Source organism: Electrophorus electricus, chromosome 17, assembly GCF_041902795.1.
Source record: "Electrophorus electricus isolate QZ-2024a chromosome 17, ASM4190279v1, whole genome shotgun sequence".
NCBI lineage: Eukaryota > Metazoa > Chordata > Actinopteri > Gymnotiformes > Gymnotidae > Electrophorus > Electrophorus electricus.
The window spans coordinates 17,204,639-17,220,406 of record NC_137513.1 but is presented as its reverse complement, the minus strand read 5'-3'; the positions used below and the strand labels follow the sequence as shown (position 1 = coordinate 17,220,406).

Sequence of the window (15,768 nt, the reverse complement as noted above, 5' to 3'; positions counted from 1 at the left end):
CAGGCTGCTGCAGCTTTATCAATTATGTAAGGCCTCAGAAAAGACCAGACTCCTGATTGTTGAATCAGGTTGGCCAGTCTTAACACACAGCTCCCCTCCCTTCTCCTTCCCTCCCCTCCCCTCCCCTCTCCTCTCCTCTCCTCTCCTCCCCTCCCCTCTCCTCTCCTCTCCTCCCCTCCCCTTTTTTTGCTCCCTATCTCCCCCAGCCCTGCGTTGCCACTTCCTTCTGCTTTTTTTTCATGCTCCCACTTTGTCTTCTTATGAAATATTCATACCTCTCTCTTTCTCTGTCTCTCACTTTCTCCCCCACCCTCTTTCCATCTTCCACTGGCCCTATCAGTCCTGTCCCCTCCTCATAGATCAGCCTTCCTCGCGGAGCTCTCTGTAGCATTTCTCCTTGTTGCTCAGGCCATTACCCCATGTCCAGGTCTCTTGTAGGGGGGACACTTCACTGACCCCTAAAAAGAGAAAACTCCCTAAAGAGCATGAGGAGGAAACCTCGAGGGGAACCAACACTCAAAGGGGGGGGGGGGGGCATCCTCCTCTGGTAACATGACAGTGGTGGGGTTTGAACCAACAACCTCCCTATTACAAGCCCAGCACCTTAAATGCTGAGCTATTTTTTATTGCTGTTGCATTGTTATTTTTATTTTATTGCTGAGGTATTTGCTTTGACATGTATGTGATAAAATAATCCTGCTTAGCAGAAAGAAACTGCTCATTCGCTCCAGAAGGATGAAAAATAGGTTCTGCAGGACAGAGGACAGGGAGCCAAAAAACCAGACTGTCTGGCCTAAAATCGGAGGTCCGGCCCCCATAGTCTCTCGCCGTTGCATTCTGCATTTCACACACTTTTACCCCATCTGCAGACGTCAGCGCCATAGCCGAAGCAAAATCCCACACTGGGCACCTCCCCAACTGGCCACCCAACCGCTCCACCTAAGCATTCAGGCAAAACAAGCAAGAGAAGTGAACTTTGACCTTTTCTTCTCCGCTGAGTCAGAATGAGACTTTCTTTTCCAGAGTCTTTGATTGATTGTGGACTCATCATTCTGGTGTTCAAGGACAAAGAACAAAATTTTTTGGAAATAAATCTGTGTTGCTCTGTTTTATTACTCCAGTCAATGTAGTCAAACAGATCTCTTATCAAAATGCCTGGGTCGGTGTAACATGATTTATTTATATTTATCTATTTACATGTATTCAAAGGGCCAATATATATATATAATTTTTTTTTGTCTCTGTCTTTCAGGATCTCAGAAGGGTTTATCGTGAGGTGGTCTGCCATGGTGGTTTTCTGGTGATTAGCTGCTTTGTTAATATAGATTAGTTTGACAATTAAAGGCTTGGGGTAAAACTTTAAGGTCTTTTTACTGCCCAGTAGTCACTTGCTATGGGTCACATTTTGCCAGACAAAGTGAAAAGCAGACACCTCACCCATACCTCTTTTTTGAAGTATAGCTAGGTTTTTATATGTGATGCAAACAGTCAGTAGACTTCAGGTAATAGAAGGGATTTTTGAAATGGGAAGGGTTTTAAAAATAATATGCACCACACGACAGAATGATGAAATCACGGTGCCATTATGTACAGGCCGACGGAACTCCAGAAGCTATTGGTAAAAAGCAAAAGGTGCGTGTTCTCAGCAACTCCACTGCAGTTGTGCACCAAACACGACTAGCTGAACATAGATGGGTGCAGAGAGAGTTCGTTCGCAGTAGATGTTCATTCAGCGCTGGGATTTTCACAAGAGCAGAGCAGCCACTTCTTTGGAGAAGATTTTCTAATCAAAGAGAGAAGCTGCGCAAATAATCATAATTAAGTCATGATTAATGCACCACAAACTAGTAAAGCTTTTTAAAATGTTATTTACAGAGCATTATTTTTAAATACTTAATTTCCGAGCACAACTAGCCTAGTATGCTGTTAGATGGAGAAAGTGTACTGTTAACTGTAGACTGATGTTTTTAAAGTATTTTAAAAATAAGCTCTTTATGTCACTAACTGTTGGTTCATGCATTCAGAGATTTGTCTGTGAATTTGAACAGTAAGACACTGGACCAGCAGCGACGTTGCTTTGGCTCATCCTGATTACAGCAATGTGTCCAATTAATTTACTGTTGTTTTTGTTAATGAAATTTGAACATATATAAATCATGCACAATATAATGCTTTTTAAAAACTATTTGCGCGAACAAGTTACGGCATATATGCAAACTTCAAAGAATATACAGCATTTAAAAGAAACTAAGATAGATGTCAGCTGGCAGTATGAATCATGACTTCTGTGCTATGTCACACATTTGCCTATGATGCACTTGGTGATTTAATATGCAAATAAACAATATGCAAATGTAGGTAGTTGCTCCACCACCCCTCAGTGGACCATAGGACTGACCTATTGGATATAAAACAGGAAGAAAGGCATGTTATCATTCCGCCTTAGAATTCAGAGGGATAGAAAGAAAGAGAGAGACAGAGAGAGAGAACGTGAGAGAGAGAGAATGACAGCACTAGAAAATGAAAGGGAGAGAGAGTGAGAGATGCCTCATTTGTAATCCTGCAGGGAACTGGTTGCTACGGTAACAGGGAAGGTAGCCATCTCTGGTGGGAGGTGTTGCCACAGCAACCGGCCTCTGCGGCCAAGTGATGCTGCTTAAGAGTGAAGGTAGCGGTGGGCGGGCTAGGGGGCTAGACTGGGATAAAGTGTATGCACAAGGGCTTGAAGTGAAAGCGTGATGTAGGTTAGACAGACAGAATGCCTGTTTGTGTTTGTGTGTGTGTGTGTGTGTGTCGACGGGCGGGCATGATGTAAAACGCGCGCGTGTGTCATCAGGGCTGTCGTGATGTGGCAGGATGGTAATTAGGCCCCAAGGACGTGAACAAAGGCAGCAGCGGCATGGGGGCCTGCCCTCCCCAGCAGCCCAACCGCTGCCATAAGCGGGTTGCCCACCAACACCGGCAGCGAGCCGGTGCCTCGCAACCTCCGCCGCTCAGCTCCCGGGACTTGCGACGCTAGCACATTAGCTTTCCACCGCTAGGAAACGGGCTTTCAGCATAAATTAATTGTACCCGCCCTGGCTGATGCCTCGCTGTGTTATTGAAGGGTTATACACAGGGGTTAGGCTGTGATATTGAGCTGGCGTGGAAGTGCCATCCAGTGGATGGCAGAGGAAGACCTGGAGGTTTCTCAATTAGCAGAAGCGGTGCGAATAAGCCCAAGGAGGAGCTGTGAGCTTGGAGTACATGTTCAGGTGCGTTCGAAGCTTGAGTTATCGAGCACACATGCCGCTGCTGCTTGTCTCGCAGTGTTTTATGCCAGCTGGGCTAATTTGTGGAAAACAAGCTGGGTTAATAAACTGCCCCGTACAGGATTAAAAAAAGACAGACGTTGCAAAACGAGGGTACTAGCCACTTTTGTACTAGACACTCGTAGGTTCGTCCTCCCCTGGGTGCGGTGAAATAGATGTTGTATTCCCCTAGACTCCCCTGCCCACTTCTTCCCCAGACTGAGTTTTGTCAGTTCCACCACTCCTGCCTGGACTTGGTCCCCTGAATGTTTTGTTTTTTTGTTTTTTTTCAGAGCAAATCACTTGCCCCAAAAATAGCATGGACAGACACACAGATAATACGCACAAACACACACACACAAATACACACAGGCGCACGGATAATCATAAAAAGATTGTATGTCAGTGCACCGAGTACCCCATAAGAGGAAAACAGTATATTGAGAATGCAAACAACCCTGACTACAGCATTTGATCAATACATAATTTAAACAGTACCCAACAGTCATCATATAAAATGAGTGTTTTCTCTTTTGATCTAATGGATAAAAAAAAAAAAAAAAAAAAACAGTACGTAAGATTTATGTATGCATTTATACATGAACTTATACTTATCCTGTAAGAAGAATTTGCATGGACGCAGCAAGAAGGCGTATAACATTGTGCAGAATGCTGTTTGCATGAGCATTCTGAAAATGCAGATAACAGCCATTGGTGTTGGAAGAAGAGAGCGGATGAAGCATTGCTCTCTTGGTTGATGCGGTGGGGCCTCTTGGAGAGGTATGGCTAGACCAAGCCATACTGCAGTTGTGCCGTGCTCCCATATTGAGATGCACCACATGCTCCGAAAACAAGCCCAGCAACCAGCCACGTCCACACAGATATGCAGAGACAGAGAGAGAGAGAGAGAGAGAGAGAGAGCGAGAGAGAGCGAGAGAGAGAGCGAGCGAGAGAGAGAGAGCGAGAGAGAGAGAGAGCGAGAGAGAGAGAGACAGAGCGAGAGAGAGAGCGAGAGAGAGAAGAGGCAAGTAAAAAAAAGACAATAATGAGCACACACCCTGCCGCTGCTTCTTTTAACGGAGCGAGCGAAGGGTCTCGAGGGGGAGATGTGGCAGCAGCTTCAGTAAGCGAGTGTATAGGCACCAAGGCAGAGAAGGAGAAACAAATATGAAAGTAGGGGAGGATGGGGGAGGCCATCTTACTGAAACCCCAAAGGGAAACCGAACCCGAGGGAGCGGCTGAATGTGTATGGCGAGGATCGAAGCTGCAAACAGGGACAGAATTGATTATTCAGGGGGTTAAACCCCTTTCTAGCCATCTCTCAGTTAGAGGGAAATCATTTGATGGGTGTTCAGCACTTTCATTGAATAGATGAAGTGGCATTAAGACCATGTCCTGAATGCACATATTTCCTGAGCCATACACCTGCGCGTTTACTGAGACAGCTAAATAAAAATAAAATAAAGATGAGGAGAAAGCAAAGGCCGGGCAGGAGAAAGGCTCGGAGTCGGCTTTAATCCCCCAAATCCAATCTCACGCAATCCCCTAATCTGCAATAACCTGCAAAGAACTGCATGCGATTTTCCAAAGTGGGATTAGTGATTTGCCAAGCCACACATCCACACATATGGGCCCCGAGATGATAGGAGGATGCAGATTTGTGACGCCCGCGTGAAGGATAAAAGGAAAGTGATAAATGCGAGTGGAGATGTAATACCACTGCCGCTGGGTCTGCTGCTTTGCTTTACTATGATAGAAGAGGATTTTTTAATATCTACAGCCTGATAGCTGTCCTGGGATCAGCAACGAACTTGCCGATTAGACCATTCTAATATGAATACTAAATGTATTAACTAACCAATCAGGAGACTTCTCCCTGGCTATCATTTTGCACAGGTGCACAGGTGACACGTGGAAAGGAAGGGTTAACAGGGAGGAGTTTCGGGGAGATGTTTGCATGGAAAGTGCAGGATCGGGAGCGAAGGGTGGGGGTGTGCCCCTTTGTTGGCTAAATCTGTCTGAAGAAATGCTAACATTGCTTATGGTAACTTTAAGGGAAAGTTAATCCAAAAACAATAATTTGGCTAACAGGCCTGCATGGTAAAATGGGATATTCATGGTTCCTTTGGATGGTGCTAAAAAACATCTCCAGAGTTTCTGTTTAAAATGATATGATTTTTGTATTTAAATCTTCATATCCTCAAAAATATACTAAGAATCTGTATCCCCTGCATCTGTAAGCTCGCTTCAGGTTCCTTTAAAAAAAAAAAAATCTATTGTATTCACCCGACATCATGTATTACTTTACAGTCTATGTGATTTATCTCTTCCTTTGTTTTGCACTGCAAAAATTCCCCAAGTTGAATTAACTGTGTTTTCACTGGCATCCACCTGGACTTGGAAGAATACAGCAGATGTCATTTCAAAACCGGGGCTTTAGCTGTGTAGATTTCTGCATGAACCTTTGTCGGCAACTGCAAATTCAGAGAGGTTTCAAACACATATGAATGCTTTTTTTTATGGCTGTCTCCACTCACAAAAAAGGCTCATGGTGTTCCAGACAAATCTCCCATTTAAGATCTGTTCCCATTGATCTCAGCACGGGGGCCTCCAGTGATTGCTAAGGGATGGGTCTGACAGAGTACACATGTTCAACGATGCAGTAGGACACAGGCAGCCGAAGCAGGCCCTTTGCAAACGTTGTCGGAAGGGATTATGTTGTTGGCGTAGGATTACGCTGGCTCAGAGACAATGTAAAACCACAGAGAGTACCACAAGAAGCCCTCGAGGCACCTGTCATATGTGCCGAGCACTCCCACCCAGCTTCCATAAATGCTAACAGCCCATCTCGCACGTTCGAGTTCACAGAGTGGCGGAGCCGGCAGAAGACCGAGTGGCTCTGTGGGATAAGCGACCGCTGGTGAGGCCAAATACGAGCGAGCCACTCAGGCTCGGGCCAAAACCGGGGGAGGACGCAAGTTTCCATAATTGGTTTTTCTGTCGGAATGCACAGGGAACACCGCCTTCCCTCCAAAACAGCAGGGTGCCTTCACACTCCCCCACCGAAGCTGGAAACTTGGACAACTGATCTATGACCATCAAAATCCTCTTCATCTGCTGTTATCGCCAGCCCTTGTTTAGCAATTCCCTTTATCCACTGATAAATAAATTACATACTTGACAAGGTTCTTAATATTTCATAGAACACAGTTTGCATCATGCTTATTGTGCTTTTAAGGATAACATGAACACGGTCATTTAGATTCTTTTTTAGCTGTATTTGGCTCCTTTAATGCCATACGTTTGCACATGACATTTAGAAGTGAGGTGGATAAAAGCTAATCTTAACTGGGAAATCTCTCTGAAATACTGGCTTGCAGTGTTACCAAGGAAAGCCCAGAGCAGCAATTAGCACTGCCTGGTACTAGAATAAGCTAGTGGGAAATTAAATAGATTTTAGTTTATGAATGTAGTGCCAGAGTTCTTATGTTTAGCATCGCATAATCAGTTGCTGAAAGAACCTGCTGCTTGGAACTGAAAGTTAGCAGTTGGGAAAACGGCGTAAAATGCGACCGAAGAGTAAAAGAGTTGGGGTCTTGTGTGTGGAAAGACACCGAGGAAGAACTCTGTCTTCTCGAGGAAGGTGAGGTGAAAAAAAGGGCAGGCAACTTTTAGCATGTGATCTGGGATAGAAGGCGACAGCACAACCATTTCACGCGTGATGAAGCACCGTGCCTACGTACCATGTGATAAACAATGAGTCACATCATGGTTCGAGGTAGAGGCAGGCAGACTGGGTGCACTGCAATGTGGATAATAACATTTTTAAAAAAGGCTTGATTTGTTTGTTTGATTGATTTTGCAGCATATTATATATTGGTGATGTATTATTATTAGTACCATGAAGTAATATTAGTATCATCAGTAATATTATAAGGATAGAAACAGTAGTATAATATTCTTATGCTTCCAGCCCCAGCAATCAGTGGAGGGGCGCTGTGATTAATGCGACTAATGAGTCTGCTGTTTCATGTGCCGTTTCCTGCTTTAGTTGTGTTTCTGCACAGCCACTGGTTGCATGTCGCCACAGACTTTGAGTTGAGGGGCTTTTCCCACGTAGGAAACCTTGTTAGAGAGCTGGCAGGGCTGTTGAACTCCGGCAGGGAGACCTGGAGAGCAGAGTGTGCACCTAATCAAGCAGCCGCAGAACGAACCATGCCTCGCTCTGAATGGAAGTCATTGAATTGAAATTGGGGGGAAAAAAGCCCCTTTGTGTGCGGAGAGAGAGAGAGAGAGAGAGAAGCAGGCAGCTTGCTGATGTCGTCCTTGATGTCGCAATTATTCTATAAAAAGGAAGTAATTTTCATTTATGTGACATGAACGACAGGCTCCGTAATAAGTGTCTCGGTTTGAACGATGGACGACAATGTTAAAGACAAGATGGGGAATTGTGGGGTGTTACAAATAGAATGCTTAGTCATGCATCTGCATATTTTAGAAGAAGGACTAAAATAATAAAGCTTTATTTTCAGAGCTATTGTTATCTTCATCTGTTAAGACATGTCTTTGTGCGTTGTGTGCTGAATTTGTCACAACAGATAAAGTTAGGACCCCGGGTAGAACACGGCGGCGTTGTTTTGATGTCAGCGAGGACGAGCGCGGGTTCGTGGGCATGCCTCGGCACGCTGCCACAAAGGAAGTGGGCCTGACAGTGAGTCAGGCTCCACGCCTTCCACCCGTCTGTAGCTGTGAGAGGTGGAGGCGTGTTGGAGAGAAATCCCAGTGCAGGGGTGGGCGGGAGGCATGGCGGTGCTGGAAGGGGACGTTACGTGGGAGCATCCTGGCCTCGCGTTACGGCCTCGTCATGACGTACGCTGGGGGGAACCTTTGGGCTGTGCGTGACTCAGCCCATAACGTCTCCTCCCACACACAAACACAAAGCTCATCTCATGAATCAAAACACCTCATCTAGCATAAAAAAAACATATATATATATATAATACACTTATTATACATATACAGGATGATTCCAGGTGAGTAACTGTAGTGTACTGTAGTAAGAGATATGAGGTAGTCAAAACTGTAGTGAAGTACAAAGTTTCCAGAAACATGGGACGTTTGGGACAGAGGTCCTTCATCATCTGCGCAAGCAAAGTGCTTCTGAATTTGTAGAAGGAATTGGTTTATATTAGAAAAAGTAAAAAAAAAAAAAGATGTAATATTCATTTCATGGGGTTCTAAAGTTCCAAGAGTGTAGATCAGTTCTTTATCTCTGAGCCCTCCTCACAAATACCAAAGCACAGCAGAGGAAGTGTAACCGCTCAAGCCAGATCAAGGAAGCTGGTTAGTGTGTGTGCTGCTGACAGTGTAATGCACCCCTAACCCCGCTCCATGTGCCTTATTCCTAGCCATAACTACTTTTCCCAGTGAAAACCTGCTGGTAGCAGCAAATACACCAACTGATTTATGGCCTAAAAATGTGGAACCCCTGTTAGCTACCTTGCATAGTTAGGGTAAGAGACATAAATGATTGTAACTGTTTGGGTGTAAAGCCAGTTCGGTCATGTTGACCTTGCAGTTGTCTGATGATGGCAAGTCTGGATGTCATTGGTTCTCAGCCTATAATGGGCGCAGTTGCATGTGCCTCTGAGATGCTGTCCCAGGTTGACCTGCGGGGGGAGAAGGGGTGGTGTGCGGGAGGCGGGGGGGGGGGTCACAGATCATCCGCCATCTGCTTCCTCATTTACACAGCTGACGCTCCGGCTCGGCTAATATGGTCCGATGTGACCCGAGGCTTAGATCCCCGGGTCAGTACCGCGTATCAGTGCGAACAGGTGATCAGAAATGCGGGGCGGGGGCCGGTGAGATGCGGCTGTCCTTTTGTTCTGTCGTGTCTGGTGCTGGGACCCAGCATCAGCAGCAGGGCAGGCATGGAGTCTAACGATGGGCTTGCCTTTGGCGCAAATCAACACGAGCAAACAGCAGGTGGCGCATAATTAGCGGCAGCCGCGACGCTGACGCTCTCTGACCAATACGGAGCCCCGGGGTCTTTCGTCAGGCCTGGCACGACTCGGACGAGCGCCACGCCGCTCACCCTGCACACGCCGCACTCCTAATCAAGGCCTGGCGGGCAAACCGAGCCGAGCGCTGAATAATTAATTGACGTGATTACGATGACGAATGCACAGCGATCTTGCAGGGCCCGTAGCAGTCGCAGTGGGGTGGGAAGGGTGGGGACATGGGGTGGGGGGGGCAGCGAGGGATGGGTGGAGGACAGACGGTGGAAGGTGGAGATCAGCAGAAACAAAAGAGAAGGAGGATCAGGGAGGCAGGAGGGTAGGCGTTAGGGGAGCAGGACCGCCACCCACCATCAGGCCATCTGTCTTACAGCAACACAAGCACAGTGCGTGTCTGTGTGCGCGAGAGAAAGGCCGCATGTGTTCTTGTTTATCCACAGTGGTCCATATACTAGTTTTTTTGGGGGGTTTTTCTCATAGGAATATAAAATGAGTTCTGTGCTTTGTGTGCCGGTGTGGGTGTATGACGCTGTAACTGTGGAACTGTAATCAATGTTCAGTTAATGGCGATCTACATTAGAGTGCACCTGAAACTAGCGGCAAGAAGCCAGCATCAAGTGTTATAAATACACGAACTTACCAAGATTTGGACAGTCAGGCGGGGTTTAAACCCTCAACGGTGAAACCTTTACCCAAATCTTCTGCCATGCCCATATCTCAGCAGTGAAACCAAGTGTGCGCACAGAAATTCTTCGTTCGTTCAGTCGTGAGGAGTTTTCCGAGGAACACGGAAAGGCAAGGTTATTTAGAACCAAGCGGAGCAGAATGGGACTGGTTACAGAAAAACGGCAAGAAAATGCTTCACGTGCCAACACTGGTCCGTATGATGTCTGGGGTTTATCTTGAGGGGGTTTTACTCCGAGAGTAAGCCGAGGGGCTTGTGCTGGATGTCTTCACAGGGAAGAGGCGGGCAGTGATGTGATGCTGTTTGCTGCATAAAAGACTAACAGCGTCCTGTCCAGCATGACACATAGGCTATGAGATCATTCCCTGAACAAGCGATGCAGATGGAGCAGAGTACGTGTATCATGAGCAGAGGCCATGGACACACAAATACTCTCTCTCTCTCTCTCTCTCTCTCTCTCTCTCTCTCTCTCTCTCTCTCTCTCACTCACACACTGAATTTATCACGGGGCATCCTGATTGATTAAAACGGGGTTGATTAGTTAAAAGATTTGTGACACATGACAGAATACCCCCCCCCCCCCCCCCCCAAGCATTTCTCTGGCAGGGTTTCTTGATTACATCATCGCTAAGCATGAGGTCATCCTGCAACAAAGAGAGTGAGCGGTTAAAAGTAGGAAAAAGGCGAGTATGATGTTCACATGGCATTATTAATGATCAAGCTGAACTACTGCTTTTCAGGCTTGTAACTCTCCTTTTATCCTTTTGTGTGTGTGTGTGTGTGTGTGTGTGTGTGTGTGTGTGTTTCATTGGGTCAGGATTGAAGATAATGGACACAGGATTGAGAATTGTGCGTTTTGGACTTTGGGCAAGATTGATGTATGTGATATGTTCAAATTAGGTGGGCTTTTGAAGGCCAATTGGTGCTTAGAAAAGTGGTAAAACCAATGATGTACAGTTGCTGTCATTTTGAGGGAAGAGCACAGGGCTACAACTCATGCCAGAATCATTCACATAGAAAATACCACATGGACAAATATATAAGTAAAGTTTTGTTTGTGTTTTTTAACCTATAAAGAATGAAGACTCAGGATAATAAAATGAAAATGGTTGCCACTGTAGCTGGTAAAACATGAGACTATATATTGGTGTCATATAGCTAGGTAGCAGGGTCACAAACTCATAAATGTATTAAGTGAGACTCTTGTTTTCACAGATTCTTATTGGGTCACTGTTTATTCTCAAAATCCTTATTCTCCTATTTATTAATAGCAAAGTGCCATGTGTACCAGATTTTGTCAAAGGTACATTTGTATTCCTTAACATTTTTTCACCTGAATTAGATGTAACTAAGTGAAATTAACTAACAGGTTAGAATCTTTTCTAAACAGAATTTGCACTTCTTTGTGGAAAACCATGCTGAAGATAGAAGTGGTCATTAAAAGTTAAAGAGTTCAGTCGCATTGGTTGTGATTGCTAATGGTTTGTCTAGTTTAAATGTGAATAGTCTAAACATATTCAGGAATCATTTTGATTTCAGCGATGAGACAATGCCTTATAAAGTTGAATCAAACCCAGAAAATATTTATTACATGACAGACAGCATTGAAAATATGACTCTTCCTTTTCAGTAATATAACAACCTCAGTGTGGCGAAAATCAAAGGGATTTTGGATCAGAATAGCAGCGTCGCTCTGGACGAGATTGAGAATGGGGTTAATACATGGGGCTCTGTATCACAGAGCCATGTATTTGCCCTTCACCTGATGTAATCTAAGCCTTGATCTGAGACAGGCGTAATGTCTGTGTGTTTGTGTGTGTGTGTGCACGTGTGCATGCGCACATGCATCCGCATGTGTATATAAGTGAATGTGCGTGCGTGTCTGTGTAAGTGTTTGTATGTGTGTATTGCTGCGTGTGTGTGCATGTGATCATTAAATCAGACCCCAAGGCTCCTGGTGTACTGCAATCAATAGCAGAAACGCTGTCGTAGAGCTGCAGGCCTGAGTATTGATCCGACCTCTGTGTGTGTGTGCTTGTGCATGTTTAAGTGTGTGTGTGTGTGTATGCGTGCGTTGGTGTGAGGAAAGGAATTCTGGATCGCGGGAGGAGGGGGCGTTGCGCAGAGAGGCAAGTTATCTTCTCAAATATCCGGAAGTCAGCTATGTGGCACTGACTTCTCTCCTGCACATAAAAAAGGGAAACATCCATTTAGCCATTAGCCCAGCAACCAGATCCCCCCGATTAGCACGAGCAGCGGGCCGTTAGATGACCTCTTCAGAGATTAGCGGCGTACTCCGACCAAGGCAAACCAACCCTCGCCTCGCGCATGCAAGCTCACCGTTGGCACAGGAATGCAGTAAAGGCTTCGGGCCCTTTTGGAACCTTTTAGTAAGTGGGTTTACATTCTGAACTAGAGCGCACTCCTCACCTTTAATGAGCCGCTTACTGGTATGAGCGCGTACACACTCGAGCGCGCAGTCTGTGTAGCGTTGGTAAAGGCGTACATACGTCACACATACGCTGGTCTGTCAGTCAAACTCAAACACACCCACACGTACACCTGTGCACAAGCCCCCATCCCCCCCCCCCCCCCCACACACACACAGGAGACAATTTTCCTAGTAGTCCTAATGGTGTTTCTCCTCCTTTATTCTCATCTCCCTGCTAATGTATTTTCTCCTGTGAGGCCCTTCTGCTGATTGTATAGTTACAGCCTCAGCTTTATATATTTATTTCTCTCATAAATTTTAATTAGAACTTCAAACGCTGCAGCCTGGGCGAGCAGAGGCAGGGTTTTTCCCTTTGATCACTTTCTCATTCAACCCTTCATCCCTAACACCCCCCCCCCCCCCCCACTCCATATCCCCATTTCCCCCCTGTAGGCAAATCCTCTCTGATTGGTTGCGCACACATCAGGCACATCTCCCTCTCTGTCAGCCCCTGTCTGTCGCTGGAGATTAAAAATGTGGCGGGTTGAGAGTTCGAGGTGTGTTGCCAGATTGAAGCCGGGCAGCCTTGTGTAGGCTGTAATTGGGTGCTGTGTTTGGGTAGTATGCCTCTAGGATAACCAGCTAATAGCATGCTCACGAGTTTGAGCATTTACACAAACTTTGCCTCCCTGAATATTGGCGGCCTGCATCTTTGTAGCGTTCTCTCCCTTTTGGGGTTCTTACACCAAAATGACCAAACCCATTTAGAAGGCACAATCCTAATCGTGTTTTCGGATATGTTCCTGGATAGTTTTCTGTGATAAGGCAGCTATTGTTCAGACATCCAATAAAACATTTTATTCTCAGAATGATCTGTTCCATAATTAAAGATGTTTCTTCTGTTGAGGCTAATTAAAAATGTCCATGGAGATTTGATTAATCATTTGAAATACGGAAAATATTCTGTGTAGTTATTTAGACTTTCATCTTAAGTGGGGCTTCCAACCTCAAAGTGCTATTACCAGGGAGCTACAATTAAATGGCAGGTTTTCTAATGGCGGCCATTCTCAGCTTGCAGAATTGCATTCAGTTTTGACACTAGCCCTGCTCACATTTTCCAGAGTGTGTTTATTAATAATGCTGACAACACTAGCTTAGAGCCAGTTTTCAGTAACCCACAGTAATTTCCTCACGTGATTCTAACCCTGTGTCATGTCACAGTAACAATGAATGCACTTACACTTGAAACGTAGAATTTAAAGGCAACTTTGACTTCTTGTACTAGCTAAACAGTATTAAACACTATTACATTATTTGACGCCACCAAAGGTGATCTTGACCAGAGTGACAATAGCAAGGCTAGTGATTATTACAACATGTACCTTTTTAGTTATCAATTCAGATAATAGCATTTTCCATATGAAATACAATTGTTTTAGGTCCTCCAATAATGGTGCCTATTTTTCTCCTGTTAGAGTGTAGAAATATTGTAATTCTCACAGTCCCACCCACGTGGACCAGCCTAAAATTAGTGTCTTAAAATGTGCTCCCTGTAGCCAAATGTTAAGATGCCTCTGTTTATAGCACTGTTGTACAAAATCCCAGAAGGAAAAGCGGTGAGTAGGCGGGCGAAGGGGGAGGGTGGGAAGTCGAGCGCTGACCAATCAGGAGCAGCCCAGTGGCTTCTGTCCCTCCCCTTTTCTCCATGGGCTGGGTCGATGCACAAAAGTGGCCTAGCAGTCAATGAGCATGTATTAGCACCTGACTGCAGATCAGGCTTGCCATTCGCCCTGACTGCACGGGCGTCCCGCGGGCCCCCGTCCAGGATCGACAAGTACATTCCGGATCAATAGCAACATCCGAGAGAGGGTTCGGGGAGGGGGAAAGGGGAGGAGTGGAATGAACTAGAAGTGGAACATTGGGAAGGGAAGAAATAAAGCAGGCACAATGAAAAGGGCTTATAAGGGCTTGCGGTACAGGCGAGGATTTGGGGTAAATAATAAAGAAGAAGACAGGAAAAGAGCCTGATTTATATGATGACGCCGCAATTCCAATATTGTAGACAGCGATTTGAGGATGATAAAAGGCTCAGCGAGTCAGGGAACAGCTTATTCATTTTGCCCCAAATGAAAAGAGATTTGACTGAGAAATTACACAGTAAATAATTGCAGCATAATAATCCGTTACTATCCAAACGGTCCCTTAAGCAGATGAGAGGGAAGGTAGCGAGAGGTAATAGTCAGTGATTGATAGATGACACAGTCCAATGGAAGGCTTTAGGGATTGCCCGTGTTTGCTTGGACAGAGTGGCTTTCTTCTCTGCTGGGTTTAGTGAAGAATCCAAGACTTAAGGAATCCCGTTATTTCCAACATATAAAGAATCTATTGCTCACACACACACACACACTCACACACTCATAAATACACACACACACACACACACACACACAGAAAGCTTATCTTGCAATATGTAAGGTGAGGTCTGTGCAGCTGTGCCAAACTGATCAGGCCATAGTCGCTTCCATCCAGAGGTCTACAAGTTCACAGTATATCTTTTCTGCCAGAGGCATGTGTATACACCCACCCAAACACACACACACACACACACACACACACACACACACACACGCCCTGGCTCACTCACAGTGGTTTGATTAGAGATGGATAAGCAGCATTTAGAGTAATCAGTGAGACTGCCTCTCTGGCTTGTTGTCAGAGTCAATAATGGCTCAGCATGTTATATCTCTATCTTTTTCCCTGTGCAGCAACAGATAAGGACTGCACTCACTTCCTTCCTGTCTTCTTCTGTATATCTCTCTGCCTGCTTCTTCCTGTCTCTCATCCTACAACACGTTCAATCTGTCCTGTCTTTTTTTTTTGTTTGTTTTGAATATCCTGCCTCTCTGAGCCATGATTTATGGAGTCCAGTTGTCTGGGATGGCAATATTTTCTTTATTTTTCTTTTCTTAAAAAGAAACATGCTGATGTCCAGCAACACTGATCGTCTCTCTTTTGCTCGCTCTGCCAGGGTCTGGCCATGACCGAGGTGAATGGACCTGTGGGTGGGGGCCCCCTGGTGTTGGAGCCTCAGATTGCAGTGTTCTGCGGGCGTCAGCTCCTACACATGAACACCGAGACGGGCCAGTGGGAACCGGATCCACAGGGCCGCCAGGGATGTTTCACGCAGCCCAACAAGATCCTCTCCTACTGCCAAGAGGTACCTCCACCCCGCCTGCCTCTACCCAATCCTTCCCCTCCTAGCTCTGTACCCAATCCCTCATGTCCCGTTCACACATACATCAGCACTGAGGCCTTATGCCTAACATAGCTATGAGAACCTGGACA

General features: G+C 45.7%; 1 protein-coding gene across 2 annotated transcripts in view; it reads left to right on the top strand.

The window, feature by feature from the left end:
- aplp1 (amyloid beta (A4) precursor-like protein 1) overlaps positions 1-15,768 on the top strand; it is a 37,551-nt gene that overhangs the window by 7,399 nt on the left and 14,384 nt on the right. For both annotated transcript variants that reach the window (XM_035534236.2, XM_027027678.3), the window contains exon 2: positions 15,452-15,640. In XM_035534236.2, coding sequence (XP_035390129.1) covers positions 15,452-15,640 — 189 coding nt within the window. The remainder of the gene's footprint in view (positions 1-15,451; positions 15,641-15,768) is intronic.